The 12,173-nt window shown below is 25.8% G+C and overlaps 2 protein-coding genes across 3 annotated transcripts in view; one reads left to right on the forward strand and one right to left on the reverse strand.

Annotated features, from left to right (window-relative positions):
* LOC132938918 (uncharacterized) overlaps positions 1-12,173 on the forward strand; it is a 36,303-nt gene that overhangs the window by 3,671 nt on the left and 20,459 nt on the right. The window lies entirely within an intron of this gene.
* On the reverse strand, positions 1,104-7,241 carry LOC132939786 (uncharacterized). 2 transcript variants are annotated; one of them, XM_061007157.1, is made up of 8 exons: positions 7,176-7,241; positions 6,550-6,632; positions 5,953-6,455; positions 4,926-5,149; positions 3,584-3,784; positions 3,322-3,510; positions 2,919-3,047; positions 1,104-1,286 (listed from the first exon to the last, which is right to left on the reverse strand). In XM_061007157.1, the coding sequence occupies exons 3-8, from the start codon at positions 6,062-6,064 to the stop codon at positions 1,104-1,106; spliced, it is 1,038 nt and encodes a 345-aa protein (XP_060863140.1). In that variant the 5' UTR covers positions 6,065-6,455; positions 6,550-6,632; positions 7,176-7,241. The 2 variants fall into 2 exon arrangements, with proteins under 2 accessions (XP_060863140.1, XP_060863139.1); XM_061007156.1 differs by having other exon boundaries at positions 5,953-6,632.

The following is a 12,173-nucleotide window of genomic DNA, read 5'->3' on the forward strand; positions in this document are numbered from 1 at the left end:
AAGTTGTAATTACAAAAATTAATAATTAACTTGTTTTTGGCTGTGTTCAATTAATATCTGTGTCCATACTAACTTTGAACTTATAAATAGTTAAATATATTGTTTATAAATAACTTAATAACTTGGGTATAAATTAATGTTGGCTTTATTTAATTAATTATTTAGGTTATTTATTTTTTTCATTAAATTATGTGTTGTATATTTAAATCTTAAACAAATTATTAAGCCAGTTAATTTTGGTAATTATAAAATCTATAATAATTTATTGAATATTTTATTTTGATTTTATTCTTTATAAAAATTTAAAAATATATTGGTATCAAAAATGAATAAATATGACCCATGCTCTTTGTTAACAAAGTAAAACATCGTTAACAATAAATCAACGATTTGGTTAGTTAAATAAATTATAATGTATATGAAATATTTAAATTATTTTTCGAAATACAGTTATCAAAATATTTAATACAATATACCTAACTTATTCACTACCGATATTCTAACAACGGTGGTGACTTACTCTTTCTTACCTGAAATAAATATTTATAACTTTAATAGATTTTATATTATACATCAAATGCACAAGTATTACAAGTAAACTGATTTCAATAAAAAAAAGTATGTATGTCACGAGTACGCGCGTGGGAAGTGAAACTTCTTTCCGCAGTTAAAGGTGAAGATATTAATGATAATAATTTTCCATCGGTTTTCGAGTGCTTGTTCTCTTTTTCGAGCTCGAAAGTTTCGCTCACGTTCAGCACCAGTTTTAGGTTAGGTTAGTATAATATAACCAATATAATTAGAATTAAGAACAGAGGACGCGGATGATAGACTTCGGCTTGAACCACAACTAAACATTGCAATGATTTTCACCTGTTCCGTCATCAATGGGATACTATATTTTCTTTTTTTTACTTGGTATTGCCGTATTTTGCATATTTTGTTGAACTCATTCCTACATACTTTATGTAAACGAATTTATTGCTTAAAATGCATATTGATATTAAAATAAACAAAATGTATGATCAAAAGAATACAATTATTTACGTTTATTGTATTTTATTATTTTTCGAAAGAGATATAATATTATAATCTTAAACGAATTATCTATTAGAGTTTTTCATTTCTAATTGATTCACAAAGTCACATATTTTTTCTTTTAATACATTATTTTCATGTTGTAATTTTTCGTTCTTTTCGTCTAAAATTTTACATTCGTTTTTTACAGATGATACACGGTATTGAATGTTAAACAATATCCCTTGTATTGTTGATTGATGATCAGGCTACAAAAAATGATACATTTCTAATTAGTTTGATTCATCTGTAACTGTTTTTAGCTAATCGTATGGAAAATCGAAAATGTACCTAAATACTTACTTACTATGTCATGATAATATAAATATAAAATAATAAATAATAATTTTATTTTATATTAATATACATTCATACTCAAATTCAACTATGATTATATAATAGGTATAAGATCCCTCCTGCCACTTAGTTTAATAATAAATACAATTATACAACAGACCATTTTAATTAAATATTACCGGAAAAACCGGAAAATACATAAAATAATTAAAACAGTTGCAAGACAAGTTCACATTTTTTCCCAGCCAATATGACGAATAGGCCGGTCTCATTCAAAGGTGTTATTATTGAGACAGTGCATTTTCAGCGTAATTTTTCGGGGAGTTTACCAATTTTACTTAAAATTACCTTTTCATATACTAATTGCGATCGGTAATTTTCAGGGTTGATAAGCCAATTGCACTATGCCAAATTTCACATACCAAATTATAAGTGCTGAATAATCCATTTAACTCAGATATGTAAGAGCGAATTAATCTATTATCAAATTTAAAAGTAAGAATATTATCTAGTAATTAGTGGACCTCGTTGGTGTTTTTTTTTTATATTTTAATTTTAAAACAAGCTATGAGTATTTTAAAATTGTAAAATTGTTTGTGCATTTTAAAATATTCATAGCTTGCTTTAAAATTAAAATATAAAAAAAAACCAACGACGTTCACTAATCACTAGATAATATTCTTACTTTTAAATTTGATAATAGGTCAATTCGCTCTTATACATACCTCAGTTAAATGTATTATTCAGAACGTACAATTTGTCATGTTACGCGTTTGTAAGACGGAGACAGAGTATACGGGTGTGTCTTCACTCTTCTTAATACTAATTTATACCTCTGCGTATCAAATTTCTGGGCAATACTGTAATAGTGTGTCAGAATATTTTTACAACGATCAATTTTATTTTTGATAACTACTATTTAATATTGTGCAATACACTACTTATTCATATATAATTATTAATTATTGAATAATGGACCAACTAATGATTTTTTGCATGATCAGAGAGTATCAAGACGTGCGAAAAGACAAGAATATAATAGCTATTGGAATGAAAATGTAGTTTTAATTCTTGACAAATAATCACGGTTAAAACTTTAAAAGCGTTCATGTAATATTAGACACTGAGAGACTAACTAATGTCTAATATAGTTCAATAAATACCTACTTAACAATCGTTACAAAAAATTTAACTAGAAATGTTGTTAACATTTTTGATTTTTGAAATATAATTAATCATAAATTGATCTATGATACATTTTTTGAGTTTTCTGAAAATATACACTATTTTCTACCAATTCTTTGGTCAGTTCAGTTTATATAAAAAAAATAGTTTTCATGTAGCACTGTAAACAGTAATAGTACCTACTACCTATACCTACCAATGATTTACATAATATACATTCCATAGATCTTGTTTTGTATGCCCATTTCCTAATGCTATAAATACGGTATTTTATACATTATATAACACTCGTAAGCGTAACAAAAGTCAGAACAACTTTTTCGTATAAAATCCAGTTAAATTAGATAAATTTGAATTACCTCTTCAATATTTTCACGTGCATCAAATATTGGAATTTTATTAGCTTTGTCTTCGGGTGTTTCCAATTCTTGACATAGGTGGATACATTTTATTATATCCTCACCCCTCTTCAAAATATTGATTAAAATCTATATTTTAATGTAAAATGAATGAATTATATTAACATCATAAAATATGCATATTATACAGACACATATTTTCAACAATTCATGTCTAACAATAATACACACAAACGATTATTATTATTATTATTATAAAAAAAAACGTAAGCATTTATAAAAACAATATTGTTATTTGTATGCTATGTTTAACCGTGAAATTGATTTTAAATACGGTTATTTTATTAGTATAAGTATATAAATAACATATATTATAATACGATTTCATTAAATTAGTTTTTACGGTATTTATCTGTTTGGTAGATTGGCAAAGAAGTGACTTTTGTCTGAGGCCGAGCTTAGAATTATTTGCAACCTTATTTCGGAAATGTTTCAAACCCTCTTGAACTTCATCTCTTTTTTGTATTAATATATTTAATTCCTTGAATAATTTAGGTTTGCCCATTTCCTTTTCCAAGGTACTTATTTTATTCTAATAAATAATTGTAATATTAATAGCACATTAAATATCTGTAAGTTACTGTAAACCCGTAGTATCAACTTACTAATAAATCTTTGATTCGAATTTTTAATTTTTTTGTTGTAATTGATAATTGTTCGTCTGTTGATTTGAACTTCGAGTATTCTGTTGCTGTATTTTGAGTTTGTTTCAGATAATCATCCAAAGTAGAAGAATATACATCCTTCATATTCGTGTAATGCATTATGTAATCTTTCCAACAAAATTTATTCATAATTGATTCGAACTACAGTAAAAGGTAAAATATTAACTTTAAGCGTGGGGCGTAATTACTGCGACAATTAAAAAAAAAGTCGTATTTTTTTTAGACATTATACTTAGTAGATACTTATTAGTACAAATACAATGAAAAAATGAAATTCTTTAAAACATTAAACAATAAAAAATAACAATTGATAAAAATCCTAAATCTTAGATTATACTAATTTTGAATACGATTTCATCAGGCAGTAATCGTACTCATCGTAGTTATAATTTTTAATTATTAAAGTTGTACATCTGATGACTATAATATTAATATTTGTATATTTGTATACTAAGTATTTGTTTATTTTATATTTTTATTGAATATGATACTATATATTTTTGTACAACATAAAATAGTTTATAATACGTCGTCCACATCACCATAATATACAGAACATTATAGCCTATATAGGTACAGTGATATCACTGATGAATATAATGTTACCTATACAGTTACTAACCTATCATAATGTAATAATACAATAATAATATATCATATATAATAATCAACGCAGTTATTTATACAACAATATAATATTGTTCATCATTAATTACCGTTACTGTAACTATATAATGATCAGTATCGTTTAGTTTATATAACCATCAGTAACGGTACATGCAACAGCTTATCATCATTGGTTTGAAATTTCAACGTAATTAAAAAACTGAAACTATCTAACAACTGCCTAGCTTTTATCATGTCGATGGATCAAAAAAAAATTAAACATTTGTATTATCAAAGTGACCCTTATTTACGGTAGCATGTCTTATCCCTTTGATTAATTTTACAAATAAAAATCTAAGTTGTCAAAGTCGTATATTATTTATATTATTATTAATGTCACCGCAATAGTATCATATTTTCTCGTGTAGATCAATTTTACAAATTCGTAATGTTTTTATACCTAACTAGGTACTTAAATAATTATCAAAGGCATATTTTTAATAATTACAGCATCACTATCACTGTAAAAGTACCTATTAATTTTTAAGCTTTTAAAGTTAATTGTAATACCAATTTTGTAAATGTTTACTTTGACTTATAGGTCATGAGTTATAGGTATCAGATTTTCAGTGTAAAATGTAGAAATTGTAGTAAAATACATTTTTATTGTACCTACCCTTCCACGTTCGATGTCCATATTTTCAATGTGTTTTTTTTTTATGTCAGATGTCCACTTATCTATCTCAAGTTGTACCACTTTACTATCATATTTTAGCATTTTCCAATAAGTGTCGTTCTCGTTAGTCCTGACCTCTAGTTCTGCCAAATCTACAGGTAGTGCTAATTCTAATTCAGCCTGGTATTGGTGATGTATATCTTCAATTTCGTTTTTAAATGCACCTTTCATGTAATAATTAAAATAATATCATTATTGAGTAATGTGTATATATTTACATAGAAATTATGTGTTAACGGGATGCCACCGCACCACATAAAGCTTTTTATTACCATGATAGGTAAAACCACGACAGCAAATTCAACGTGAGATATTTTTCAATAAATGTCGATAGGGCACTTAAAGGATCCTTAGAAAATCGTCTTATTTGTTTGGGTTTATTTATTGAAAATTAATTTTTAACTGCTGCATTCAATATTGTGTACATATAGGTACGAAAAACAGTTAGAACTTATAAGCTAAGAAGATCAGCATTTATTTCTAAGGACAGTTTATGTTATATTATTATTTTCTTAATTCAGTAGATTGCACAATTTTTTCCAAAAACATCGTATAATATAACATAATAGTCAATAGAGACAAATTTCACTGTGTATAAAACATGATAATATAAGTAATTGTGGAATGTTTAAAACGTCTGCGTTTAGTATTGTTTAATCACAACAATATAACTAAAATCATTTGAGGAAAATCGTTATTTAACGTTTGAGTATCTTATTTTGTGAGAAATTTGTAAACAGTTTTTTTTAACTTTCAATTTTTAACGCCATAGCCACTTAGAAGATTATATTTGTGATTTTGGGCACATATTTTAGTATCCCGCTTTCAATGAGGTACTCTAGCTATAGTTCTTAACCTATAATATGTAAAAATCCCGTTGAAATTCAGTAGCATTTTCGATGAATAATAGCACGGACACACAGACTTTTATTCAATTTTGTTGTATAGCTGATGTAGATTAAATTACCTAATGTGGCACTGACCAATTCCAAATTTCTTTGACCAGTCCTACAACGATACTCTATGCATTCGTCCAACTCGTTTTGTAATTTCTCTATTATTTTATCTTTAAATTCCATTTGTACAGTTAGAGATCTTTGGGAGGACTAAAAAATGTAAAACTAGAATTAATATTAAAATGTAAAGCATTTCATTTCAATGTCAATTATTATAAAATGCAATTGTATAGAAAGTGTCAAACAACGATAGCTTAAATAATAATAAAATGTAAGGTTGTTTTTAATGTTTTTCGGGTGAAAAAATACATTCACAGATTAGATAGTTTTTTTTACTTAATTTACTATCTAGTTACAAATCACTCTTATGAGTAAGAATACGTAGTATAATATGACTTGCCAAAATTCGACTATGCAACTCTGTGTCATGGTATTTTAACAATATGTTTTCCCAGTGTTTGGTAAGAATTTTCGTACTATCTATGGTATCGTCCACATTTTTTGTCAACATATCCTGGTCATAATACAAACGTACATTATATTACATAATAGTTCAACAATAAACAACGTAGGTACTTTATAATCAATAGATAATAAATCGTTATTACTGTATAAATCTTCGTTTTATGGCGTAATATTCCCAACATCTTCTCTTCTTTTCTATCCATTATCAATCTATGTAATTACTCACCTGCTAATTTATACGAATTCGAGTAGATAGAATCTTTTTTTGATTAACATTTACAATAGTATTATAAGTACCCACTACCTAATTATTATAGTTATTATTTATTTTACAACCGAACAAAGTCTATTTGAAATAAACGGTTATCGAGAGAGCATATAGCGGCATATTCCTTATAATATTATAAACAAAATAATTAAACTTATTTTACGTAGGTATGGGACCTTTCAGAATTAACTATGACTCACTGTTTATAATAAAACAAATTATGATGGGATGGCTTCTATAGATATAGTACAACAACAAAAAACGATTGCACTTAGTCCAATCATTTTTTGAAATTTAATTTAATATTAAGCATTTATTTTGTAAATTACATTATTGCTAAACACTTAGTGCATAAAAAGATATGATAAAAACAAATTAAGTCTTCTTACATTGATGAATATTATAATGCATGTTATTTATATAATAATAACATTACATTATACCTTACATTTTTTAATTTAAATAGCTTCGTTACATTATAAATAAATTTTTAGTACTAACCGTTGGCCATTGGAATTCTGATGGATTCAATGAGTAACAACATTTGTACGATCACTTCAGTTTTTTAAATAATTTTACCTGCTGCGACTACTGTTAAGTGCTAATATAATACATTCAAATTATTTGCTATTCATATTATTGATTGTGCGTCGTATAATTTTATGCAGATTAAGGGGAGTATTTTATTTGCTTCAAATTTATTCTTAAGTATTTAAAACTATTGCCCCATAAAAAAAATTTCGCGTAACCCGTCAATACTAATTTTTTATTAATTTAAAAGCTGTTATGAAAAATTAAATTTTTATATTTCTCATGTTTATTTATATAAAATACTGTAATTTTAGGTGCATAATTGATAATATTATTACTTTTTAATAAACATAATAAAATTAAAAAATATATATAAAATATGTTACTCGCTAAATCGTTTGATATTATGTAAGTATAATCAATACGGCATATATTTTTTGAATATAAAGCTGAATAAAATCTAAAATAATAATATTATATTAGAATCATTATAATTTATAATCATTATTTAGATCAAAGCATGGTTACTATGGCATATAGGTAATATAAAATATAAATTGACGAGCCAAATATTTTTAAAACAACTATTTATATATTATGTCAGAGGTTGTAAGCAGTCACGTATCCAGGGGGGAGGGGGTCCATGGGGTCTGGACACCCCCCTGAATTTTTTGTGTACCGGCGTATAAAATCATTATCGTTATAATTTAAATTAAAATAAAATACGTGTCATTCAAAAAAATGTTATTGTACACCACTATTATAGAACGGTCGAATATTATTATCTATGGGTCAAATTATATCGCGGAGACCCGACGGCCGACACACTGTCACGTCAACAACGTCGTATAACGTCAATTATCATCGAACAATATTATCACAGATATGTGATATTTGTACATGTTATCTGAAATGATGGATATTTTGGATGCATGTGATGCAAAGTTTTACCCAAACATACATTTTTTATTGAAAATCTTGGCAACACTAGGCAGTTTCTATAACAGCAGTTGAACAAACGCTCATTTTCAACACTAAAACGTTTAAAAACATTGCTTCGCAACAAAACTGGAAATGAGAGTTTAACGGGACTTACTCTTCTGTGAGTACATTGGGAAGTGTCTATCTCTACAGACCAAGTATTGGATATAATAGCTCAATAAAGCAGAAAATTTATATTATAGACATCAGTTGAAAATTGACTTGTAAGGTTTTAATTTGTCAGTTTATAAAAAAAAATAAAAGGTTTTATACATCAATTAAGCATAAAAATTGTACTTACATTTATTTCGACCCCCCCAAAAAAAATAAAAAATAAAATCCTGGCTACGTGCCTGGTTGTAAGTATTGAATATTTTGAAATTGCTTAACTTGACATCAACATTTTAATATAAATAAATATTTTATATATCATAACACTGCAGTATCGTTAATCTTAGTCTCTAAACGTAAACATAATAATAATATTATATAACCAAACTTCCAATATTTAGAAAATGAAATTATTTTATCATAGTATATAAACATTAAAATTAATGATTTCATGGAATATTTTCTATCTGTACTACATGGCATAATAAGCAAATTAGAAAAAGAAAAGAATACACAACAATGATTACATGAGGAAGGAGGCCATACAGTGGTATAACTAAACATCAATTATTTACATAATATATATTTACATTATAATGTAATCTGTAAAATTATTATTATAGTTAGAATGTAGACTAATTAGGCCTTATACGCTGATAGCATATTATTATTTTATTTTTTAAACTGTGAAATATAGTTTAGTGTTGATATCAGTCGTAGTTAGCATTAGATAATATAGTTAAAATATTCCTTTCCCAATTTTTAAAATGTATTTCTATATTTATTTTTCTAATTTGAAATTGAATAATTTATTAAAAATCCATCGAAAATCATCATAAATAAAATTCTTATATTAAAATACTCAATCCATTAGATTGAATGCAGTTCAATGCAATATAATGTTTTCAAAGAAAAACAGGTAAATTGATTTTGAATTTTGTTAAAGTATTTTTTCAGCGTTAAATGCATAAAAATGTTCTTATCAAAATATATAAATAATAAACACATTGTATACATTTATTCGGGGCCTGGTGAAGCTCGGTGGTTGGCCTCAGTCACTACCATATATACTGGAGCAAAGTACCACCCTGATTTAACGTAATAATTTAGTTTAATTATATTGGGTATTATATTTTATGTAGGTGCTCATGTAATTTTTTTAAAATTTTTGTAAATAATGTTATTTATTATATTATTATCAATTGTTAAATTGCCAGAAAAAATAAATTCTATAATAATAATAATAAATTAGATGACTTCATCAGGAAAACTTTACAATGAAAAAAAAAACTAAAAAAATAATACATACTGTGTCAATACATAATAATCACACGATCGATCATACAGAAAGTATATTTATTTTTTTGATAAAACAATAAATATATAGGTACACGTTCTAAACAGTTTATAATCCACAAAAAATACAGCAAATTTCGTACAGGATTTGACGTATCAAAATGCAATATACTACCGAGAAATCGTACGTTATATTATAATATTTTTCACCTTTTAAACGCAACTATACATTTTTTAAGGTGCACAAATTGTGATTGAAACCTTATTAAGACACGTAAAACCGTAAAAAGTAGTTCGTGGTTATATTAATAATTACGAGGTATGCTAAAGTGTATATACGTTGTGTAAAATATTAAAATTCTAAAGGTAAGGGAGAGTTAAAAAAAAAACCGTTACGATCAGAGCGATTGTAATGAATTTGCATTTCATTATGAGCAAATTAAAAAAAAGTGATACAAATTGAATTCAAAGCATATAACGAATATTAACGATATTTAACCATTCTAGGTAACCATTCTAAATACGAAATTTTACTGTTATATCTTTTAGATTTAGACGTTAGTCTACGTATAAATTAATGAATAAATGCATATCATTTTTATATCATTATTTGATAAATCATAATAGATTTGGAATTTTATACCATATTGACAATATAATTATAATATTTTAATATAAAATCTTTATTATAAATATGTTCATGAATTATTTTAAAAAAATATTTTTGACGATCTTGATCAATTTTTTTTTTCATAAAACTAAGTTATTCTTTTTCAAGTATTAACGTTATCTGATTTATTTTGCAGTTTGATTGACGGAAAATTATTTTTATATTAAACAGCCTAAATATAATTTTTAAAATACCTACGATTTTTTTTGCTTAACAAATTATTGTTGGAATGTTAAAATGATATTGTTAATGTCTATAATCAACCTGTATTTCTTTCATTTTTAAATTCGATCAAATAGAAAGTCAAAAAAATGTTTATTTTAATTTTATGTCAACATATATTATCATGCTTTATACGTGCCTATATATTAGTGAATAGTGACGTACTTATTACCGTTTACAAAAACTACGCTTTGTAACACATGTCCCTACGTCAAGTACTATTATAATATTTCCTAATAAATTGTATTTTAATAGCAAAATAATTTGAGCCAATATCGAGCTTGAGCATAGTTAGTTATTGATTTAAATTTAGTTGTGGCTTATGAATCACATATTTTATAAATATTAAATTAGAAACATATTATAGAGTGCCCATTGCTATATAGTATTCCAGATTATGTGTGTTTTCTTTTATGATAATGTGTTGATTTATTTGATAATCAACCATCAAACAACTATTTGTATAGTTATTTGTTTGGATCAAATAAATCAACACAATTAACAATGTATTACTATGTATCATTATTTATTTAGAATCGAGTTTTATTAATATCAGCAAAACATAGTACATTAAATATTTTTTCGTATACAATTATTATCATTACTTTAGCAATTGTTTTTCTTGACTGAATAACAATTATATTATTATATTGACCTAACTTATATTTTGCCGTAAAAAATTATGTTCAAACATGATTATATCACTTTACTACCTACTCGTCAAGTGATCGATTTCCAGTTGAATACAAACGAAATAAATTCGTTACTTCTTAGTTATTACTAGTGAGAAATATCTTTTATTCAATTACAAAAACTGTCTTTTGACAATTTTCGTTAAAGTGGACACCTAAGTAGTTTTAACAATTTGTTAAACGACGGTGTTACCTCTAAGTACAGATCTAGTGAATAAAATCCTACATTAAAAAACAGCATGTTTGGCTATAGGTATGTATCTATATATGATTTGGAATAGCCAAATCAAATGAACCTTTAGGAATTTCTTAGAAGTTGTAATTTTTCAATTTTTTCAATAATTTCTTTAAGCGTAAGAAAAACTACCGAAAACTGTTAAAAATATTTTATCAGGTTTTTAGATTTTATGCGAGATCCAATCAAAGAATGTTTTCGAATGTATACATTATAATGTTTAATTTTAATCATTACTTTTAAATTTAATGTCATAATACACCGCACCATCTTTGCAAGTTTAACACTCAGTCACTATATCCATAGGCGGAAATCCATTACAATTTCTTGATGGAGGGGGGGGGCTAACATTATTAACAACAATGTGAGTAGAGGGGGCTTCGATCCTATTGGGATATTTGGGGACATAGCTATTTCCGCCTATGGCCGTATCCTGTCTGGATTTTATTTTAGATAACTACGTATATAGTATTAGTATTGTTTTAGATATACTGGGCGATTATATAAAATCAACACTCGCATCACCTCGATAAACATGAACGTTTTTGAAAATATTTATTTTTCAATGATTTGAATTCTTTAAAAAACAATATTTTAGTAAAAATATATAATTTTTACTATTTTTATAAAATTTTATATAAATTTATAAAATTTATAAAATTTTATTTTTGAACGACAGTTGTTTATTATTTGCAAGCCCGGACTAAGATCTCAGACTATCTTTTGGTTATAAGTATTTAAAGTTTATATGAACGGAGTGG

This window comes from Metopolophium dirhodum, chromosome 2 (genome assembly GCF_019925205.1).
Source record: "Metopolophium dirhodum isolate CAU chromosome 2, ASM1992520v1, whole genome shotgun sequence".
Lineage (NCBI taxonomy): Eukaryota > Metazoa > Arthropoda > Insecta > Hemiptera > Aphididae > Metopolophium > Metopolophium dirhodum.

Bases quoted from the DNA above. Each gene is read 5' to 3' on its own strand.
- LOC132939786 (XM_061007157.1), bottom strand. From the start codon at position 6,064: ATGGAATTTAAAGATAAAATAATAGAGAAATTACAAAACGAGTTGGAC. The intron at 3,511-3,583 runs GTAAGTTGATAC...ATTATTTATTAG, and splicing joins TTCGAATCAAAGATTTATTA to AATAAAATAAGTACCTTGGA. The intron at 1,287-2,918 runs GTAATTCAAATT...CATTTTTTGTAG, and splicing joins CACGTGAAAATATTGAAGAG to CCTGATCATCAATCAACAAT.